This window comes from Diorhabda sublineata, chromosome 1 (genome assembly GCF_026230105.1).
Source record: "Diorhabda sublineata isolate icDioSubl1.1 chromosome 1, icDioSubl1.1, whole genome shotgun sequence".
NCBI lineage: Eukaryota > Metazoa > Arthropoda > Insecta > Coleoptera > Chrysomelidae > Diorhabda > Diorhabda sublineata.
In genome coordinates, this window is record NC_079474.1 from 19,508,015 (window position 1) to 19,531,722 (window position 23,708).

The 23,708-nt window shown below is 31.4% G+C and overlaps 3 protein-coding genes across 3 annotated transcripts; 2 read left to right on the forward strand and 1 right to left on the reverse strand.

Moving 5' to 3' along the window:
* Window positions 1-1,272: 1,272 nt before the first annotated feature.
* Window positions 1,273-3,528, forward strand: LOC130452418 (zinc finger protein 260-like). Its single transcript, XM_056791697.1, has 2 exons — window positions 1,273-2,065; window positions 2,189-3,528. The coding sequence occupies exons 1-2, from the start codon at window positions 1,892-1,894 to the stop codon at window positions 3,494-3,496; spliced, it is 1,482 nt and encodes a 493-aa protein (XP_056647675.1). The 5' UTR covers window positions 1,273-1,891; the 3' UTR covers window positions 3,497-3,528.
* A 1,718-nt stretch (window positions 3,529-5,246) lies between these two features.
* On the reverse strand, window positions 5,247-7,365 carry LOC130452427 (zinc finger protein OZF-like). The gene is made up of 2 exons (XM_056791709.1): window positions 7,126-7,365; window positions 5,247-6,847 (listed from the first exon to the last, which is right to left on the reverse strand). The coding sequence occupies exons 1-2, from the start codon at window positions 7,297-7,299 to the stop codon at window positions 5,459-5,461; spliced, it is 1,563 nt and encodes a 520-aa protein (XP_056647687.1). The 5' UTR covers window positions 7,300-7,365; the 3' UTR covers window positions 5,247-5,458.
* Window positions 7,366-7,778: 413 nt separating this feature from the next.
* LOC130452435 (zinc finger protein 236-like) lies at window positions 7,779-23,057 on the forward strand. The gene is made up of 16 exons (XM_056791720.1): window positions 7,779-8,125; window positions 8,179-8,619; window positions 9,716-10,009; window positions 10,061-10,178; window positions 12,508-12,896; window positions 13,795-13,934; window positions 14,022-14,155; window positions 14,253-14,439; window positions 15,231-15,468; window positions 15,575-15,673; window positions 17,249-17,431; window positions 17,544-18,044; window positions 18,190-18,385; window positions 20,301-20,563; window positions 21,905-22,205; window positions 22,668-23,057. The coding sequence occupies exons 1-16, from the start codon at window positions 7,982-7,984 to the stop codon at window positions 22,862-22,864; spliced, it is 3,825 nt and encodes a 1,274-aa protein (XP_056647698.1). The 5' UTR covers window positions 7,779-7,981; the 3' UTR covers window positions 22,865-23,057.
* Window positions 23,058-23,708: the final 651 nt, after the last annotated feature.

Below are 23,708 nucleotides of genomic sequence, written 5' to 3' on the forward strand. Positions count from 1 at the left end.
TATTAATTTTTGTTTTAATTAATCTATGAGCGTTTGAACGTTACAAAGAATTAGATATTTACTAAATACACTGTGTATACCAAAAAATTACACAGCCCGACGCGCGTTTCGATAATCAAATATCATCATCAGACACTGAAGGGAAGATTACGCTTGTCAGACAGTGTAATTGTGATAGTTGGTGTAGTTGTGGTGTAATTAGTGTGTTTAGTATGAATATCACAAATAGTTCCCGAAATCAAATTTGGTATGAGACTGTTGAGGAGATTACGTGATGGTAAGTAGAAAAAAATCAAAAGCTCAATCAAATAATAGCCGAAAAAGAAGAAAGACTGGAATATGTAGGAAGAGAAATAAGCTGCCATAATATAAAGATTCAAGGAATTGAAGTTAAAGAAATGAGAGTCTACAAAAAATAAAGACAAAGGTCTAAATAATGAGAAAAAGTGAGGTGGAAGTAGACCTTCTAGCAGATTTAGTAAGATACAACAGAATATATTTTGTTATAAAACGAAATTTCTCAATATTAAATATTAGAAGTTTTAACTGTAAATATTTTTATAAAGTGTCGGTGGTTTATCCAGCGCTGTTTTCGCTCAATGCAAGCGCTGTTTTTTAGATTCCAATCGAACCATGGAATTTATCTATTACTTATTTATTAAATAAGTAGTGGCTGTATAGTAACAAACCAGGTGATCTGTGTGTATAATCATAACCACAAAACATACCCAAAGGTATAGTGTTATAACCAAAGAGTATAACAGGGGATTTCGGATACTATAAATCGGGTTAACGCGATCATTATAAGAATGTTCAGAAAGTAATTCGGATCACGTCCACTATTGTTCGGAAGCTGATCGAAGTAATCGGGTCATAACGAAATGACATTATAGGTGACTTGATACGTCAGTAATATTGTCTTTGTAGACAGACAATTATATTTCATTTGTGTATAGAATTGTTTCTGGCGATTTTATCATCGAAAGGAGTTTCCTCACAAAAAAATGGAAATAACACAACAAATAATAATAATTTTTATGTAAATAACGCAATATTTGTTCTACAATACAATATGGCGGCTGGTTGTAACATAATCCCGAAATGACATATGACAAGATCCATCCTGTATTATTAATTTCATAGAATAGTTGATAACTGCTTAATAATAACTATCCATATAAAATCTATTATACAACTGAATAAATACGCACGAAAAAAATAATAGATATTAGGCTCTGATTAAAATTTCATTCTGCCTATCAAGTGATCTGCAATCACTTGATAGGTGACCTACCTGATACCAGATCATAATTTCCAAAAAGCCCTATAGTTATATACCGTTAATTTCGTTCAGTTTCTAAATGTAAGAAAATATAATCCAGATTACTTTCCGAACATTTAGATCGTGATAAATCAATCATCAATCAATTAGCTAAGGAAGATACAGTTTTGGAATTAAGCCAAGTGGCACCATTATTTGCAACGCAAAACAAGCAGTATCACGTCTTCGATATATGTTAAGTAACAACTGTCTTAACTTTCATTATATCATCGGTATTTTTTGAAATATACTAATTTGATAATGATACTATTAATACTGCGACTACGAGTATTAATCATTATATAGAAGCAAATCCCACTGTTATTATCTGGTAACATAGAGACTTGCGTTGATTGGCTACTTTTATTGTGCTTGGTTTATTCCGAAGCTACCATTCTTTACATGTAACCACACCCTAAGATGGTAGTTTAACATAAATTTCTTACTTTATCTATGCTCAGCTCAAAATTGTCGTTTTTAATATTTAAGGGTTATGTATGTGTTTATAGTAAATATAAAATGTTTTAAAAAACATTAAAAATAGGAAATCGTACGTTGAACATAAATAAAATGTTTGAAATAGAAGTAATTAATGAAGAGCAAAAAAACGTCATTACGTTTGCTGCTGAAGAAGTAGATTCTATATGTCGATCCTGCCTCAATAAAGACGCAACTATAAATTTATTTGAAAGTTCATATAAGGGGACACTTTTATGTGAAATATTCCATTCTTTATTTGCACAGGTAACGTTTGTTAATATTACAATAACGTTTTGTTTTCTCTTAAGAATTATTTATATGATTTATTATTTTATTTTGGTACGAAGGTTGTGAACTATTTATATTTACTGATGATGTTGGTTTTAGCTCAATCAACGAGATAGTTTACCTAGAAATATCTGTGACAAATGTGTCGATATGCTTACACAATTTTGTGCATTTAAAGAACAAATCATACAATCTCAAACCTTACTAGAATTATTTTTTGGAGACCCAACGAAAGTAGATGAATCAATAAACAAAAATAATGTGAAGGTTAATGAAGAGAAATATGCCTTTGATAAATATAGTGATGATATATATGATGTTGATGAAATGGAAGTGATAGAAGTTAATAATTCACACAACAAAGCAGTTGCCCCTTACAAGGTACATAAAGAAGAGAAGGACGACGTCAAAGAGGAAGTTGTTTATGATCCGGATTTTGAAAGTGTTTTTTTGAAAGAGGTAATTGTTGAACACAACGAAATTACAGACGAGCCCGAAATTAAACTCGAAGTAAAAGAGTACATGTGTAGTTTTTGTGGTCAAAAATTTTATGATGTTTCCAAGTACAGAAGACACAGACAAATGGAAATATTTAGAAGGCGTGCGAAAAAGATATGCCATATCTGCAGCAAGGAAGTGCTTTCGTGTAAATTACCAGAACATTTAAATTCCCATGCAGAGAAAAAACCATATCCCTGTGATTCTTGTAGCATGAAATTTTCAAGAAAAGAAAATTTAGCCAGACACCAATATACACACGCAGAAGTAAAACCTCATATGTGTCACATATGTGGGAAGGGTTTTATTCAAGAACTGGCCTTTAACAATCATCTTCGTAAACATAATGATATAGCACCGCTTGTATCCCAATATTGTGGAAGGAAATTCACAAACAAACAAGCGTTTGAACGACATTTAAAATTACACGAGAAAAATCCAGAGATGCACTGTAAAGAAAGAAAATGCACACAAAAATATGTATATTCAAAATATATATGTGAATATTGTGAAAAAGAGTTCAAGAACAAACAAATTCTAGATATCCATATAAGAAGTCACACTGGTGAAACGCCATATGTATGTTCAATGTGTGATAAAGGATTTACAACAAAGCAAATGTTGGATTTTCATATAAGACGTCACACAGGGGATAGGCCATTCGTGTGCTCTATTTGTGGAAGCAAGTTCATCCAAAATGCCCATTTAAAAACTCACTTACACTTGCACAAAGGCGAAAAACCTTATAGTTGTACCTACTGTGACAAAAAGTTTGCTCTGAAAGGCAACCTTGGTCAACATATTAAAACGCATACAGGCGATAGACCTTATGTTTGTAACTTATGTGGTAAAGGTTTCTGTACTGGGAGTAGTTTGAGGAAGCATAAAACAATCCACAATAAAAAATAGATGATTTTTTTTACAATAAATTCTTCATGTACCTTGTGCCTTTTTGTTTTTATTTACCCAATTATATACATTTATATTCATGGATCAAAATGACTCAAATTTCTTTTAATTTTTCAAGTATCCTATGATTTCTAGTTACCACTATCTTTTGATATATTCCTCAATTTGTCTTTATGCACCCAATTCCTTTATTCTGTCTATACATTTCTAATTTTTATCTTCCTGTTCTTCATACTTATTAAGTTTTTTAAATTTTTTGTATTATTGGTTCTTTTTTTTATAATTTTTCAGAATTTAAATGAAACTGATAAAATGAAAAAATAAGAGAAAAGTTGATGAAAAGGAACTGAACTGTGTGTGTACAAAATTTGAACTTCATATTGGTAACTTTTACAAGTTGATTTATTTTGTTTTACTTTTATTTGTCTCTACAGAATAAATATTAGCATTTAAGAGTTTTTGAGTCGGCAAGAACCGGTACAATAAATAATTCATCATGTACATTGAGGCTTTTCGTTTCAATCCACCAAATTCCATACATTTATTACTCTTCATTGATCAAAATGACTAAAATTTTTTTCTTTTAATTTTTCAAGTATCGTTTATGAGGATTTTGTCCCCTCTTGTTACAATTTTCACTATCTTTTGTTATATTCCTCAATTCTTTTATTCCGTTTACACTTTTTTTTTTTTAATTTTACCTGCTCTTCATTTTTATAATTATTGGATAGGAATTGTAAATGGGTTATATTAACACGCTTAGATTAGCTTCACCAGTATGTGGGTTTGTTTGTCTCTCCCTCGAACTAAGAGCAAGTGGCTTACTTAATAAAAATTTAGTTCGACAGAGGATTCGAACCTCCGATCTCCGTGTTGGAAATGAAGCACTTCGACAACCTTACCAACTACAACGTTATGGCTCGATATACGTTTCGACGAGATGTAGGTATATAAGCAGCGAAGCCATTCTACGAGGGTGGTATGTATCAATTAAATTGTACATATTTGCAAACTTTATCAAGGTAAAAAAACTGGACTAAGAATAATAGTTAGCCATTAATTATGAAACATATATTTTACACGTAAAAAATTTCACAGTAAAAAGGGAATGAATTACAGGTGTTTAAAATTATCATGAAGTATTCACATTTTCATAATCTCTTATAGATCCAATAAATGAAACATTATAAAATGGGAGAATTTATTGAAAAATTCGATTATCATATATAAAGTGCCAATTAATTGGGTAAATTGTTAAAAAATTCACTATATTTTCAAATATGTCTTCTAGTAGTGATCATAATATTCTAAAAACAAATCCCACATGTTTCTCGGGATAACTTTTGTTACATTTTTTTCCTTAGGCTGTAAAAAAATCAGTTCCTCAGATATGGCAGACCGCAGATATTAGTTGCCCACTCGGTACTGATGGACTACTACTAACAGTCGTTGGGTACCGAAGAGCAAATATAATGTCCTCTTATAAAAATCATGTATAGTTAAATAAAATATTCATAAAGTATCAGTGTTTAATACCAATATCCTTGGTCTCGTTTTGATACTGATGGTTTTCGATTCAAATAAAATTAGAGAAAAGTAGTTAACTCAATTTTACATTGATATTTTTATGTTCTACAAAATATTTTCCAATATATATATATATATATATATATATATATATATATATATATATATATATATATATATATATAAAATTCCCAAATGTTACATAAATATTAGAAAGCTCGGAAATATATTAGAGTTGGTACATTTCGGTGTTTAATTTTGCCACAATCCCACTACAAAACGCTAATATAACTCTGAAAACATGGCGAAATTATTTTTCTAAAAAGATGTAGCTAATTAACTAAATATTCAATCAGAATATTACAAGGTTGTCAGACTCAGCATTAGTAAATGAAACCTGCCACTACATACACATAAATCCTTTTAAATAAATATCTACTTGGGAAGATGTGTAACTTTATGACGTCTTAAAGTATTTAAGGTGAAAAATTTTTTAGAGCAAACCTCACATTCAAAAGGCCTCTCTCCAGTATGAGTTCTAACGTGTTGTGTCAAATTCCCTTTCAAAGTGAATTTTTTATTACAGAATTGACAGCCAAAGTCTTTTTCTCCATTATGTAACTTCATGTGATAATACAAGTGGGATCCTTGGGTAAATTTTTTTCCACATTCTTTACAAGAGAATGGTTTCTCTCCAGTATGGGTGCGCATATGAATTTCATAGGTGCTTTTTTTATCAAATTGTTTTTGGCACAACTCGCACATTCGAGTTTTAACTCCTTTCGGCCAACGCTTTTTATTTACAGGACTAAAGGGGAGTTCTCCGTGTTTTTCTCTTATATGTTCAAACAGTTTCACCCTACTGGGAAATAGTTGCCCGCAGGTGTTGCATAAGATGCCCGGTTCTTCGGAGTGGGACAACATATGAGCTTTACAGGCTGTTTCTTGAGTAAAGAGTTTTCCACATACAGTACATAAGTAAGATTTTTCCTTTGAATGTGTTTTCAAATGAACACTTAGATGGCTCTTTATAGCAAATTTTTTATCACACATATTACAACAAAACGGTTTTTCATTACTATGTTTGAGTTTTATATGAGTATTCAGATGTCCCCTTTGGGAAAAACTAGCTCCACAGTCATTACACAAATAAGGTCTTTCACCTGAGTGACTCCTTGAGTGCAATTTCAATACATTTCTTTTTGAAAATAATTTGTTACAGATTTTACAGGGATATGGAGGCCCTCCATGCATTTTTTGATGTACTCCTAATGTATGTTTTGTAAAGAACTTTTTCCCACACTCCCCACATGTGAATTTGGGAATTTCATTTGATTTATGTCTCAGATTATGTAAAGTTAGGCTTGTTTTATAACCAAATCTAATACCACATGTTTCACATTCATAAGGTTTGAATTTTGTATGCGAATTCATATGATCCTTCAACTCATAAGTGAAAAATTTTTTAGGACAATGAGGGCAAGACTGTTTTGTTCTTCTTTGTCTTTCTTCTCTTTTTCTGTGAAATATATATTCGGAACGTGTTTCAAATTTGAGACTACAGAAAGAACATTCATATTTTTTATCAATGATTTTTGAATTTGTTGTATTATCACCAACAGCAACGTCATTTTTTAATTCTTTAATATCATCAAAGTCTGCTTTAGATGATGGTTGCCCTATGGTATTTAGATTTATTTGCCCTAAAGCAATTTGTAATATGACATGTGAAGCCTGTACTTGCTGTTTAAATGAATGAACTGTCGTGATTAAATCCCCACATATATTACATACATTTTGTGGCATTCCATCCATCTTATCAACCTAAAATTATATTGATGCGTCTCACACAAATATATATTTAAAAAATTTCATACACCTATATATTTCACTTATTTTTTTTTTCGTTATAATTTGTCTTGATTTTAGGCCCGTTTTCTATGACAATCAATTTGAAATAACTTTTGATGAAGAACGAAATGGTCGAAACGTCAATTTATACTTGTTATTTTAAACTGATTTTCATAGAAAATGGGCCCAAAATCAAGACAAAGTTAGAAATTTAACAAAAATAAATTTACTTATTTAGATCATAATCTTACTTGAAGCGAAGACAAAGCTGCTAATATTTCACTGTAAAAATGTTCATTTTCTCTAGTTTCAAATATATTAATAGTTCCATTTTGTTTAAGACAAACTCGACATTTGGTTTGAATATCTTCGGGCGATATGCTAAGACGATTTTTATCATTATCAAATATTTCTATTTGATACATATTTGCAATTAATTTATGTTTTTAAGTCATAAATATTGTTTATTTATGTTATTAAGTATCTTTGTGTACATTACAATGTCAATTCTCTTCTTTTTTATAAAGATATATTTTTGAACTGTCAGAAAATTTTTATTGTGGATATTAACACAAGTTACTGTTAACGATAAGTTCCATATAATCGATTTACCAACAGTAGTCCTTTCTTATAACATTAATTTAAATAGCAGCGTTGAAAAATCTGAATAAAATTATAATTCTCTTACGTCGTCGCTACAACTGTTTTTTTTTACTAAATAAAAACTAAACATACGCTACAAAAATAGTACGACGGTAAAATAATCTTATTAGATAATTCTAATAGTTACATTACAAATAACTTGTATACCGCTTTTCTATTACTTAAATCTGTACATGAGAGCATCAAAAGTTCTAACTAAACTGTTATTAAACGTCTCAATTAACTTTACATTATACAAGACAGTTGTCTTCTTCTTTTATAGATACTTGGTAAATGTGTGAATTAATTGTACAACTATTTTGTTATGACACAATCTGACATGTACTTGAATACCAATTAAATACCATTGTTTATATGAAGTTTTGATTTAAAAATATTTACTAAAACAAATAACGGACAAGTGATGTAAAAATATATTTGTGTGAAGAACAAAAACATTTCGAAATGCTAACCTCAAATAATTTAAATTCCACTGTTACTGATACTTCTTTCTCAACTTACTTTGTTATTCCTTTAGACAATGTCTTCAAGACTTCTACTGGCATAGGACAAGAATCTATTTATTTAATTAATAATGAAAACCAACAGGTATATATCATTTATGAAAATTTCTCTTTGTATTAAAATATTTTTGTCTTCAGCATTTGTTGGAAAATTCCGAAGTATGTAATAATGGCACTATTGGAGAACAAGAGGAAAGTCCATCAGTAATTAAAAGAACTGATGAACAAACTTTTGACAACTCTTTATTTCCTTTACCTCCCCTTCCCGAATCAAAATATACTTGTCCAAAATGTGAGCGAACATTTAAAACAATCAAAGAATATAAAGATCATTTAAAATGGCACAAATCACAGAAAACTTTTAAGTGTAATCAATGTTCAATGGGATATAATAATGAGGTTAATTTGAAAATACACAATGAATTGGTTCACATTACAGGTAATAACTTGAAGAGTTGTCCAATTTGTGGTGTTAGCTTAAAATTTAAGAGAACTGCCGGCTTGAGATCACATTTGATGATACATCAAACTGAGGAAGTACAAACTTGTGAAGAATGTGATGCTGAATTTGAGAGAGAGGTTAGAAAATTCACCATATTAAGAAATACAGAACAAAAAATGCAAAATCTAGTAATTTCTAAGCAGTAAGATCAAGATGCAACAATATGCTTTCAATTAGGGAGACCCTCAGGACAATTTGAGATAAAAAATTATGAATAAGAAATGAAAATTGCATTTGTATAGGGAAAAAATGAGTTTCATTTTACTACTCATGGGGTTTCAAGGTCAAGATCACGAAGGTGATAACTTTAAGAGAACTGGTGTTCAAGGTGGGCGATATATATATATATATATATATATATATATATATATTTTATACGTTTTCAACGTCGGTGATTATGAATATCACGGCGGCGATGACCCTCGAGGTACCATTGTCATTTTCATAACCTTGAAGAGTTCATTTACAAGTGCAAATGTAGCTTTAAGGGATCAATGCAGCATGCATCTCACTGATTGGGGATGGGAACTAAAAGAACAGCATTTGGTCCCGGTGAAAATGACACAATTGCCTGACCCAGCGAGCATAATGAATATGATATTTTGCGGATACAAAACTGGTTGTGGTAATGCATATGAATGAAGGAAGTATGGTTTACACAGCAGTATTGCTAGCAAAAATTTTTCAGGTATTAATTGTACAAAAACTGAAAATTATTTTGTCAAAGAAACTGTTGAAGAAGAAAATGGGAAGCGACGAAAATGAAATAACCATATTATAAGGCAGTGAAAAATACTTTATGATAAAAAATGAAAATGAATCTATAATAATTATAACCTCGAACTCTTTAACTCTCGTGATATTCATGTTCATCAAGCTCGAGAACCCCAAAACTTTTCTGTTGTGACATTCGGATTCAGCGATCTCAAGAACCCTTCGGTGGTAAAATTTAACCCATTTCTGGTAATATTTTTCAAGATATAATTTTTTAATTCTTTTAACAATTCGAGAAGCACTTTTCAAAATTGCATTTTTCCCTGCACCAATGCAATTAAAATACTCAGAAATTCCTAAGTTTTGTGCTTTATTTCCTTGAATATACTTACAACTATTTTAACTAATTTTGAAATTGACGAATGTGATTTAATTTGTTTATATTTTCGTTATTTATAGGATGAATATGCACAACACATGACGACACATTCTACAACAAAGAAAAACGAACTGCCTTCTTTAACTTGTTCCCATTGTGAGCTACAATTTCAGACAAAAGACCAGCTCAGAATTCATATTTCTAACCACATCAAGGCATTGAGAGGTGTTAAGAAAAGGAAAACTAGAAAAACAAATTCTAAAAAAAAGGCATATAGTTCAGAATTTACTTGCAAAATTTGTAATAAAAGTTTTATAAAACGTTCACTTTTACTTAGGCATGAAATGATACATAGTGGTGAAAAACCCTTCAAGGTAAGAATTTTCTTTTTGGTATTATCTGTTGAGTTAATAATTAATTTTCAGTGTACTATATGCGATCATTCTTTTATTCAAAAAGGAACACTGAGAGTGCATTTATTAACACATTCAGGACTCAAACCATTTTCGTGTACTTTGTGCCCAGCAAAATTTATTCAAAAAGGTGAGTTTTTTTACTACCAGACAAATTCAAGAGTCAGCAGTAGGGAGATACTCATCACTTGGAAGACAGCCTCCAATGTAAAGCTTAGAAAATTAATTCTCAACTAATTGTTCTTATTAAACAGTATGTAACATATAAGCTGTCTTAATAATTTTTTAAAACAACATATACTTTTAGTTATAATTGACTTCTTAATTTTAATGATGGGCAGTTTTTATATTTTATTTGAATATATTATGGCACTTACTTTGGTCCCGTAACTTAAACTTTATTTGTATATTAGGGTACCATGTACACTGCGACCCAAAGGATCTATTTCCTCTCCTTTTCTTGCAGAAATACTGGGGATACTCAATGTTTGCAGCTGATCTATTAATCCCACTTCTTTTAAAAAGTCCAGAATGTGGGATGACTGTAGCTGCCAGATATCTTCGTCTTATGTTTCATAGAGGAGTTCTGTAGTGTTTCATACTTCGAGATAATAGGTGTCTATTAAAACATTCAGTATACATTCAATATACATTCAGTATATTTTCTCTGGTTATACCTTCCCAGAAGTGTCTTTGCCTCTCTCAACCCCTGTAGGTTGTACCAGTAAATGGTTCTACCTCTAACTACCTTCTTTTCTAATTCTTTCTCTAGTATTCTGATTCTTATACCACAAAAGGGTTCAAGTTCTAGGAAGAGTTTATCTGCCTCTACTTCAGCTATTCCATTTTCCTCCACTCCAATGTATTAAGGAATCCAATAAATGGCAACTTTATGTTTCTTATCTAGCTCTTTTAGCTTGTCCAGGAACTCCCAAACTTGCATGGTATTTTGATCCCAATTGCTTCTACTGCTTAACATTGAGTTAAATTTTTTTCTCGATACATCATCCTGAGGCATGTCACAGGTTTGGTTATTATTTAAGGACGGTTTTTCTTTGGTGATTTCATCTTTGAACATTCTGAGTGACTTTTTTCCGTCAAGCTTTCCAATACTATGTGGAGAGATGTACAGTTATTGGAAATTATATATTGGTGTCGGTTGCACATATTTAAGCCAGTCTTTGTACCTAGACTAGTTCTAGTACCCCAAACCACTACCCCACTGGTCTCATGGTTACAGTATACATCCACAGTAGGATGTTTGGCCTACAACCCCAATTCCTCCCTGCGAAATTTCTGCACACCATTAAGACTTTCTTAGTTTTAGTGGTTATTTCCCTTTCGTGTCTATTCCAGAGGAGTTTACTATTAAATGTGAATCCCATATATTTCCCCTGTGAACGCAATTCGTGTTGACGTTCAGTCTCATTGTCTACTACTAACCTCTACATAAGTGGGGATGCAACTCCCCCTTGTGGACTTCTTCAGTTTGAAGTAATAGATATGATGTCTTGCCCTAATTTCATTTCTGCTGTCCTAGTGGATAGTAGTTCCATCTGGAGGTAGTCCAATCTAGTCCTCTCGCGTCCAATGGTTTTGAAGGTCACTTTTGCTGATGGACTTGGGCACGTACCTCGGGGACACAATAGTTCTAACAGCTTTATTCTGAAACCTTTGGAGTATTTCAATATTAGAGATACTTGCAGTATCCCAGAGTTTTCTCTTTGTGAAAATAAGCTATTGCCATGTTAATCTCTTATCTAGGTACATATCCAGATATTGTGTCTCATTTTATTACTCTAACTTCATGTGGTTTAGTGTCACTGGTGTCTTTTTGTGTAGTAAAAAGCCGAAGCTATATATACGAAGTCTTTCAAAGATTTCCTAGAGACACCGATGCAGTTAGAAGAGACAAACCCAAAGAAACGAACTCTTAACGGGAAGAATAAAGCCTTTGAAAAAAAATTATTTGTGTCAGCAACGTTTATCAATACCAAGCCTTTGATAAGGTTAGGCACGAAGGGTTGTTACGCAAAATCAAAAATAAACCTTCTTGACACTTTTATCTATTTTTGAAATTATATTAGGAAGATAGTCAAAGTCAAAAGTCAAGATAAATATGGGAGATTAAACCCAGTTAACTCAGGGGTACTACAAGGAAGTCTATTTGGACCTATACTTCATCTAATTTATAATTCTGATCTGCTAACAGTCAGGAAAACAGAAATAGTAACGTTTGCTGATGACACAACACTTCTTGCAAAATATTCAAGAATTCACAAAGCCTAAAGCTTTATAAAATTCTGGGTGAACAAGTGAAAATTAAAGGCCAATGTAAATAAGTCAACAATAATTATTTTTCTCCTTGTACTTATATGGGTGAAATTAACAAAATACCTAATCACAATTGATAAATGAATTTTTGGTTATTAACAATTAATAATCTTGATTATTTAAAGGAAACCTCAGAGTTCACCTTCAAAAAACCCACACTGTACCATACGGATGCCAGAAAATGTTTAAATGCCCACATTGCGCTTGCATTTTCAAAAAAGTTGCCTCCCTCAATGGTCACGTTACCAAAGTACATTTGAGACCTAACCAGAACGAAGAAAACATAATAAACAACGTAATGAAAAATTTAAAAGATCTTGAAGAACACAACACTGACCATTACGTAACATTAACCGGTTCCTCAAATGGAGAAGTTGGTAAAAAGTATACAGTACAATTGAAAATAATAGGAGATGTCAAATGGTATAGGTGCACTCATTGCACCAAGATGTGCAAAAAACCTTCAGATCTCATTAAGCATATTAGAGTGCACACCAAAGAAAAACCATTTCAGGTAAGTTGAATCGATTTCAAAATATTAAGTTTAACTTTGATTACTATTCTACAAATATTCCAAGAATTTTTTATTGATCACAATGTTTAAACTACTGCATCAAAACTAGTTTACCTCAGTCTCTGAAGATGATAATTAGGTTATCGAAACAATTAAATCAAACGATTTAATTGTGTCTGTGTAAACAGTGTGTTCAGTAAGAATATCATTAACGGTTACAGAAATTGTAACTTAGGAATTTGTTTGTTTGGAAAAATTGATTTTTTTTATTGTGTTACTATTTTTATAATTTTTTTAATCATTCTGTATATTTGGAGCTACTTGTTATATGGAAAAGGGAACAAGGTGACTTTGTACACTCACTAATACCATTAAGGGATTTCATAACTAATTAGAATCATCGGTACAGAGTGATGTACATGGTATGGGGATCTATTTATTTTTATTCTAAATTGTCTAAAGTTTTTAATTTTTTAGTGAAATGGTTTTGAACTATATCATATGTGAAAAAATATTTTATTAATACTGATGCTATTATAAAATTTTTTATCTTATTATAATAACTGTATCATGAGTAATAATCTGATGTCAAAAATGTAGATGTTGAGTACTATGTTTATGGAATATCCAATTTGACTACTGTGTCATTTTTTTAAAATTAATTTTCATTCTACGTAATTTGAACTATTTTCTATCTGGAAGTGGTGGCTTATAGCTCGTTGATGTTATTACTTATAAATAGAATTATCGTCATCAAATATTTGAACTCAAAAATATTCTTGTTCTGAATTATTTACATTTTTTTTATTTATTAGAGCTCTGAAAATTAGGCTACTGTCTTAAATTAATTTTCTTTTAACATAAATACTATGTAGACTGATTAATTTCGTTTTTTCAGTGTAAAATATGCAATAAACGATTTTCAATGAAATGCACACTTCTTTCTCATATGAATAAGAAACACCAGATGGGGAATTTGAAATGTGGCATATGTGAAAGTACTTTTCTAACAACACAGTCACTATTTGTTCACGTTAAGTAAGTTTTGTTTATTTTTCAATAAAAAAATGGTACAAACATAAATATCAGACTTAATGTTGTTTTTATCAATTTTTAATTTTTCAGGGAACACGCAAGAGAAAATTCAACTGTCCCTGAACGATTGGATATAGGACATGAAATGACACAAAATTCATCAAACGAAACTCAATCTAAAATTAATAGAGTGTTGAAACAACCACTGTTTCAAAATATCCATGGTATATATATTTTTTTAAATTTATTTGTTGTTGTAAAAATGTTGTTTTTATATCTATAGAAGGGGTTAATTTTTATTATAAAATAATATTATTTTAGGTACAATAAAGCTTAAACCTTCAAGAACTAAAATTTTGTATACCGATAATAACACACCAGTACCAAGACTTTTGCAATGTACTATATGTCGTACAAAATTCACCAAAAACTATGATCTCAACTGTCACATGAAAGAACGCCACGAAGGAGGAGCAGAGAGAAAATTTAAATGCAGTGTGTGTCAAAAGTGAGTCAATTAATTTTATTACTACTACTACTGTGGCCACTAAAATGCACGTTGATTTTTGGCCTCGCCAATAAGTTGCCTCCATAATTTTCTATCCTCAGCTATGTCTACTTCTCCACCAAGTCTCCTTACATCTTCACCCACTTGGTTTTTCCATCTTGCTCTTGGTCTTCCTTACTTTCCTTTAGAAAGCTTTCTCTTCAACTACTGCAACATTAATTTCATTGCCTGTGTCTGTTATTTTTTCTGGTATTTGTTTCAAAATAAATATCCAATCTTGCTTTAATCTATTGGATCTAAATGCTTCCTGTGTATCATTTAATGTGTCGTCTACTTCCTTCTGTCTTCAATTATGTGTTCAAAGAGCTTGTATGTAGTACAAAAAAAGAATATACCTCAATAATTTTTGATATTTTTCACTCCTCTGGGATTTTTTGTGTATTGTAATGATTTATTACCCTTACTTCCTAAGTACTTTAGCATTTCCATCTTTATTTCATTTACTCCCAATCCTTTTCCTATTTTTAGTTTTTCTATCACTTTTTCATTTCTACTCCTGCTTCTCCTTTTAATATTACTTTTTTAAGTTGCTTACTGGATTTTTCTTCTCTTTTGCGATTGATCTTAGTTGTAAAACAGAATTTTGTATTACCATCTGCGCTTTTCTCCAAACTTCCCTAACTTGGGAGGTTGTAATAAATAGAAAATTTCTGGTGTTTCTTTTGAGTGAGTGAGTTTTTCCACCTAAGTCGTTGTTAACTGACATAATTAAATGTAATGTATTATTTTAGGTCGTTTTCAACATCATATCGATTAAAGGAGCATATGAATTATCACAATAATATCAAGAATTACGCTTGCGAACAGTGTAATAAACGATTCTTCAATTCATCTCATTTAAGAAGGCATATGTTAACACATGGTAGTGTCAGATCGTACATGTGTCCTTATTGCTGCAAGAATTTTCAAACACTTTCACTTGCCAGGCGACATATTAAGTTCATACACAAAGAAGAGGTTTCAGCAGAGGTAAGAATTCTTCAAAACAATAAATTTGTGCAATTTCAGGGAATACTGTGAGAGCTATTAAATTAAAAAAGAAGTATTTATGATTGAATCTTATTTTTGTTTTTAGGTAGTAAAGAAGAAACGAGAAAAAGAAACTGAGAATATTTTTCCTACAGAAGCGAGTGTAATAACTAATAATAAACTTAATAATTTAGATAACAATCAGGTAATTCATGAATCGATATAACAAAACCATGTATGTTGAATGAAACAGTGTTACAGTGTGTTACAATGCGTGAATGCAAATTTTGCAAATATACATACATATATACTGTAGCGAATATTCGGGAAGTTGACGAATCGCAAATATAAATTCAGTATTGTAGAAGTCTGTAGAAAGAACGAAACAAATAGATATAAGATATAAGATATAAGACAGATATAAGCAGATGTGATCAGAACGAACAGTCAGTTGAAAACTAGAAATTGTCAAAAATATAAAATTTTATATTGTAAATAGTCAATTTGGTTTATCAATGAATTTGTCATTACATCAAAATCTAAGAGTATGTATTTAGATTAGTAGTGATCTAGTTTGATAACTACACAACACATACACTATGACACACTAAAATCTGTCAGGGAGATATTACAGAAGATGTCTTATCAACCTCGCTGGGTGTAAGGGATCACTAATGTTTTAGCCATCATGTCGGGATGAGTTACAAGTGAAATATTTCTTCTTTAATTGACTTTATCCGAAGATCACAAGCAATAACATCGTTGGGTACATACAATGGAGAATTTACAAGAATTCTCAGTACTTTTAACTGATATAATTCTAGAATGGCTATATTTGAGTTGAATACAGGGTCCCTTTTTATAATTTACCACGGATATCAATTATAAATGTTAATTATTGGATACTATACGCAGTGCATTCAATGTTAAATAATATTTTGGTGGCTTTGTTCTTTGTAGTTGTTAAATTCTTGTTTAAAAGTTGGCATAATCTGGATATTAAATGTTACTGTTTATGACTGATTTCTTGGATACAAGACTCTGTTGCCCTCAAAGTAAAAGTAAACTGTTGTGTATTAGTGTTGGTGTATTTTAGTGTAAGCAGTGTATTCAGTAAAAAATATTTTGGTGGCTTTTTTCTTTGTAGTAGTTGGGGTTTGGGTACGTCTATGATAATATTTTCGAGCCATATGGTATCATGTAATTGTTTTAGTACTAGTATAATTATGATAACATATCACTGATATAAATATTTTTTGTAACACATTTACACATATAATGCAGCCTCGTTCAAAATTCATACATTTGAGAAAATTGTAAGTGTAATGTATCTTGGGGCTAAACAATGACGGATGACCATATTCTCTGTATTAAAACTACTTTGTTACTTAATAACCAAAATTTTAATTCTTTATATCTAGCGGTCTCATTGTGTTGGTTGGTTAATACATATAACTCAATTCATTTATTTGGAAGAAACTATTTATTAAGCGAAAAAATAATTAATTAAACTTGGTTTCCATAATCCGACTATCGTACATATCATCATACACATTCATATACAAGAAGTTGAATCTCTATCTGGGTTACATCGTTGCCTAATTTTAAATAGGAGGTTATGTCAGGACAGTAAGATTGCAGTAAAGCGAAAATAGATTTCTTGTGCTTCATTCCTTTCTGCTCCGTGGGGTTTTTGGTCGCACGAATAGTTATTTATTATTTTTCATCTTAAACAAATATTTGTCTGTATTTAAATAACTTTCAATGTTTTGTTTTACAGCATTTAAGTCGACAAGAACAAATCGAAGATCCTTCTTATCCTACACAAGTTATAAATACGGATCCTGGAATAGAAAGTACTGATTTAAACACGGGTCTTCAGACTTTTTACGTTAGTTTAGAAGATTTTCAGTTGATAAATAACGCTGTTGTTGATGTAAATTCCTTAAATGATATTGTACCAGTAAGTGACATCTGTTTATTGTCATTACTATATGAAATGTCACACATTTTATTATTTTTTATTAGGACTTTTTACTTAATATTTAAAATCTAATTTAAAATATTTGTTCTAGAACCACGAAAATGTTCAAGTTGTTTCACCATTAAAGGAAAATCCCTGTGTGATATATACACATCCAACAGAAAATTCGGATAAAACAACAGCGCCAACTATTTTCGACGATAATACCATTTTTCCAGCGTCCACGGGTTTAAATGAAGTAAAAGCCGTTTTCGATGACGCTAGTATAATATGTATGAACTGCAATCAAGTTTATTCGAGTTTTACGTATTTCCAAAAACATACTTGTTCAGGTAATTTAAACCGAGATACCAACAAAACTGTTAATACGGATAAAAATAAAGAAACACAAGAACGAAAAGAAGAAACGCTAAAAAATGAAATACAAACTACTAATAAATCTTTAGAAAATAATTTATCACGTCAATCCCCGACAAATAAAACTGGATCTAGTAGAAAAGTAGTACAATCAAAACGCTTGACACCTCAAGGTACAGCTGGTAATTATTCCTGCGTATTTTGCGGAAAGTTATTCAAGAAACCGTCCGATTTGGTAAGTTTTATTGGATTTAGGATATCTGACGCCCAGTTGTCTTATCTGACCGCTAGATGGCGTTCGCGTCGCAGGGGACAAACCCGCGTAATTCGGGAACTCCAAGAATGTAGATGCAACTAAAACTGTGAATATGTTGTTTCAGGAAAGGCATCATCGTACCCACACAGGAGAAAAACCATTTACATGTGATATTTGTAGTAAGACGTTTTCATTGAAAGCTACATTAAACGGTCATCTCAGAACTCACGATCCTAATCATAAACAGTTCAGTTGTGACATATGTGATAGTATGTATTCATCCAAAACCAGTTTGAAAGTACATATGACAATTCATACAGGTACATACAATGTCATCATTTTTTTTTGTATAATTAATTATATAGTAATAAGTTTTGTTATTTATTAATATCAATCCGAATACAAGTAGACCACGTCCACTTTTTCTCATGTTTGAGTTAGCAAATTGCGCCAAATTTAAAAAATGTCAATGCAATAATGAACCAAGTCCTAGTTCTGATACTATTCGCTAAGCAGTAGCAAATTCTGTCGCTTAGTGACAGATTGTTAATTTCTTTCGGAATACTACTGAACAAAGTTCAGGTGATCTTTGTTATTTTAAAAAATCAGTGCTGAAACTGACGAGAAAAAGGCAGACGACTTAGAGGCAGAAATATAATTGCTTTTAAGGTGAACAGAACTGAAAAAAGTTGCTGCGGAAGTCTCGCAGGGTAAAAAATATGTTTGCGTTTTGATCCCCAAATTAATGTCTTTGGTAGTGTACTAAAAGAGAAATCTTCATGTCTATAACTTTGGTATTCATTGTTTTAATAACATCACTGCCTATATGCACGTCTGGGATGAGGCTACTGGTGGTCTAGTTCCATGCTTTAGAAAACATTTGTATGAATATGCGAGGATATTCAAACATGTTCTGTTTGTTGACTCATGATGGGATAACAGGTATATAAAAACAAGTCTCACTTTCCTCAAGAACCTTGAGGGCAAGCAGGAAAAATAAGACCATCAATGTGCCTCATGACTGGTACAACATCATTAAAACTGCAAAAGTGAAAAAGTTTGAACACAAAACCCCTTAAGAATTCAATCACAAAGAAAAAAAGACACTTATGGTGGGAGAATAAATTGGTTCAGGAAACAGTTTGAGTTTGAGAACAGGAGGTTTGAAAATAAATGAATCTTTCAGTAACATTTTGGAGTTCTGAACCTTTAACACCTCAAAAAAATATCAGCAAAAAATGTAGCCCAGGAAGACCCATGAAAGTGTAAATCTTGTTTACTGTAGAGCAGGGTAAACTTCACCCAACCAAACGACAAATGACTTTCAACAAAAAAGAAGAACATATTGTCCCTTCTTCTTTACATATCTCCTATTTACCATGGAAACTTCAAAAATTTTCCATTAAAACAGACAAATCGTCAAACCCAGAACAACCACCATCTGAAGGAAATGACACCGATGATGAGTCATTTAAGTGATAGTTACATTAAGAAGAGACTTCAGTTTTTCTCAATAACACACAATTTCCATAAAATCCCAGCCCTAAATATTTAAGAATGCATCACGACTAACATGGAATGAAAATATCTTCAAAATTTAATTGACTTATACTGGTTACTAGGAATAAAATAAAAACTAATCTTGAAAATAACTCTTAATTTACAAAACCATTATGAAGCCAATTTGGATGTATGGTATCTAGCTATGGGAATGTACCAGTAAATCAAATACAACTATTTTCCAAAGAAGCCAATCTCACACTTAAGATACCACTACATACAAGAAGTAATCGTAGATCAAAAAAGAAAACAGACTAGAACTGTACATCAATCCCATTTTTAGAACTCCAACGGGAGAGAAGACTCACAAGAAACTGGCCTGTTAACCTGAGAGATGGTTGAGGAGTTTCTATCTATGAAGATGACCTCATCATGTCAATAGGAGTTCAATATAAGACACCCATTAGTTTATAGAACTACTGTAAATTTTTAATTGTTAATATAACAAAATTATAAAAGAAAATGTTATGGGATCGAGATGATTTTTTATACACTGTTTTCTGCTACCACTACAGTAGCAGTAAATAGTGTGTTCACTAAGAATACCACCAACAATTAGAGAATTTCCAACTTGGTTGATTTAATTACCAAGATTTTATTATATTTTATTGAATGATTTTAGCCCTGGAACTAGTAAGTTTTTTTTCAATTGATTGTTTATATTTATGTTTTAAGGTGCTATGCATTACAAATGTACAAATTGTAACATGGAGTTCAGGACATTGGGGGCTAAAAAATCCCACGAAGCAACCGGTAATTGTACACTTAATAAAAAAAAGAGTAGAACTACAAAAAATAAATTGGCAGAATTCGTGAAAAATACAACAAAGGAATTAGTTACTTCCAACAATAAAGAAGATATACAAAATGAGGTGAATAATGTGGTACCGGAATATGTCCCATTCGAAAACTTGAATTTGGTAATGGATGATAATAATGTGAGTTTATGACATTAATTAAGGTTTTAGCTCTTTTAAATTTGCACCTATAGAGGGATAAGCATGTTAAAAATACTCTAAAAACGTTGACAAAAATTTTTGCTTCACAGTTTGCTAAAAAAATCCTAAAATTTTCGTGGAGGTGCCTTTTCTATTTCTCGGTTAGAGTGACTTGTGTTTCACATCGAGTACTCCTTTGAGATAGTCCACCAAGCTCTGGGTTAGAGTGGTTTATGTTCTATCTTGGGTGCTCCTTTTAGAGAGTTCCCCATGCTCTAAAATATAATTGGTTTTTCGGTTAAAGTGATTTGCGCTGCATCTAGAGTGCTCCTTTGAGACAGTCCGTTAAGCTCAGAAATATTATTGATTTCTCGGCTAGAGTGGTTTGTGCTCCATCTTGAGTACTCCTTTGAGTCAGCTCCTCATGTTTGGAAATGTAATTGGTTTCTAGGTTAGAGTGGTTTTTGTTTTACATCGAGTACTCCTTTGAGACAATTCCACAAGCTCAAAAATATAATTGGTTTCTCGGTTAGAGTGCTTTGCGCTCCATCTCGAGTGCTCCATTGAGTCAGCTTCCTATGCTCAGAAATATAATTGATTTCTCGGTTAGAGTGGTTTGTGCCCCATCTTGAGTGGTTTTCCGAGTCCCCAGATTCAATTTTGTTGAATGTGAAGACCAAAAACATTTTTTTTTTAATTTTAATTTCTATTAAATTTCTATGAATCAAATTCTACAATATCAGTATAAAAAAATGGGACAATGGTTTTTTCAATTTTTGAGCATGTTGTTGTCAGACAATGCTTTCGGCAGAATGGGAAAATCAATGAAAATAATCAAAGTTCTGCCAAATATGCACTTCCTTATATAAAAAATGGGTAAATAAACGAAAATCTGGACCTAATTGTGATACCTAAACTCTGAAAAAAATTAGGATGTTGTTTTATTAGAAGAAACACCTTTATGAATTTTTTCAGATTCTTTGCGAACCGCAAAAGAAAAAATTATAAAAAAAGGTTTTCAACCATAGGGACTCTAAAATTGAGTTTAGGGGTCTGGTAATTTGGCTCAAGAAGTTTTAAAATATGATTTTCTTGATAGCGCCACTCTAAATAAACATCCAGATCAATTTTAACCCACTTATTCCATTATAGCTTTTATTGTAAGCCTCAGAAATATTTATAATTGCGTTTTTTGTTATTAGAAAATAATTTCGATATCTATAATTAACTACAGAAAAAGAAATGTTTGTTTCTTCATTCCAAGAAAATTTTCTCAAATTTAAATGTCTAAAGGCATTTTGAGGGAGTAGTTTTTGTAAAATTAATAAACTCTGCTTTTAGTTAACAACCCAACCACAAACTTTGGATCTTCCTTCTCAAATAGTCAACTTGGATATACCGACGACAATTTTATCAACTATTCCAGAAAACCAGATAACCGTTGATCACTCCAATTTACTTCAACAACTTCAATTTACCGATATGGTATTAACTACTAACGAAACAGGCACAGTACCATCTCTTATTTTGGATGATGTTAGTTTTTTGGATTTGAATACACCTTCAAATAATCTTCAGATAATTTCATTACCGGAAAATGATGGATCCGGAGTTACTATAAGTATAGAAGAACCAAATAACGGTTAGTATTGTGCTTCGTATATTCATTTCAAACTTATCACCAACAAACAAACTAGTTTTTAGTTTTATTTTTATTGTTCCATTAATTGTTTTTTAAAATCCGATTATTTAATACGAGGTGTATTGATTAAACGTTAAAGGGTTCGAGTCAAGGTATCTGATTAATATTTTCCAAAACATCGGCCTTGATAGTTTTAAGTGGGATACGACTGTCATATCTGTGCAGTAATTCATGATCGTCCATTGTCAAAACTATGAACTTTCTTAAATTCATTATTTTAATAATAAAAAGTATTTTGATTGATAAAAAATATAAATTATTAATTATAGAATGAATAATTTTCATAATAATTTGATTTTTTTCTTATTTTATGTAATTTTAAATTAGATTGATTGTTTCAGTTTGTTTATTCAAAATTTCTGTTTAAATAATTATTTTTGAAATTGTATTTTTGAATTTCAGTTATGAAAACGGAGACCAAACCTAAAAGACCGAAACAGGCTGTAGAATGTGATATGTGCTTAAAGATGTTGGGATCTAAAGATAGTTTGAGGAGACACAAGAAAAATGTGCATGGTGACAAAAAGAAAAATACGTCTTCAAACTGTGATATTAAAGACAATTCTTTCTCTGTTCAGCAATTTAAAAATTTAAATTAGATATAAAATTTAATACAATTATTATTATTAATTTTAATAGCTGATCATTGTAATTTTAAAAGATATTAGTGCCTTGTTGACTTCAGTATTTGTTGATAAAAAAATATAGTTTCAAGTATTATTTCCTTCTATGTCTCCTGTATTTTTTAAATAATATTGTATCCTTTAAAAATAAAGTTATTGAATAAATTAATTGAATGTATAGACGGGGAGCTGGCTACAAAAAACAGGGTCGATAAGGTGCGCGCCATTTCAGCTTGTAAACTGGCGGTTCCCACTTAATACATCACCGAACGCCACTTCTTAAGGTCAGCACAGGTCGGATATGAAAATGCCAGCCGGTTTTCCCGGACGAAAAAATTGGCTGAAAAACCTCATAACGGGCGCGCGTGAAACCTTTAGTAACGTGGGGTTCAAACCTCAAATAAGAGCGGTGTAATAGCGCAAGAAGTTTTGCAGGCCGGAAAACCCTCGTAAGAAGTGATCGAAAGTGTCGGAAAACTCATCTGAAAAACCTCATAACGGGCGCGCGCGAAACCTTTTGTAACGTGCAGTTTAAGCCTCAAATAAGAGCGGTGTAATAGTGCAAGAAGTTTTGCAGGCCGGAAAACCCTCGTAAGAAGTGATCAAAAGTGTCGGAAAACTCATATCAAAAACCTCATAACGTGCGCGCGCGAAACTTTTTTATTAGGTTTTTTGGGTCTCAACTAAGAGCGGTGTGATAGCGCAAGAAGTTTTGCGGGCCGGAAAACCCCCGAAAAAAATTGAAGAAAATCGGCGTATATTTGAAATGAAAATTTTTCATATTCGGCTTAATGGAAAATTATTTTTGATGTCTCCATTC

Excerpts from the sequence above, each read along its gene's own strand:
- LOC130452418 (XM_056791697.1), top strand. The coding sequence starts at position 1,892 with ATGTTTGAAATAGAAGTAATTAATGAAGAGCAAAAAAACGTCATTACG. Across the intron at positions 2,066-2,188 it reads TCCATTCTTTATTTGCACAG|CTCAATCAACGAGATAGTTT; the intron begins GTAACGTTTGTT and ends TGTTGGTTTTAG.
- LOC130452427 (XM_056791709.1), bottom strand. The coding sequence starts at position 7,299 with ATGTATCAAATAGAAATATTTGATAATGATAAAAATCGTCTTAGCATA. Across the intron at positions 6,848-7,125 it reads CAGCTTTGTCTTCGCTTCAA|GTTGATAAGATGGATGGAAT; the intron begins GTAAGATTATGA and ends ATATAATTTTAG.
- LOC130452435 (XM_056791720.1), top strand. The coding sequence starts at position 7,982 with ATGCTAACCTCAAATAATTTAAATTCCACTGTTACTGATACTTCTTTC. Across the intron at positions 17,432-17,543 it reads CCTTAAATGATATTGTACCA|AACCACGAAAATGTTCAAGT; the intron begins GTAAGTGACATC and ends TATTTGTTCTAG. Across the intron at positions 20,564-21,904 it reads TGGTAATGGATGATAATAAT|TTAACAACCCAACCACAAAC; the intron begins GTGAGTTTATGA and ends CTCTGCTTTTAG.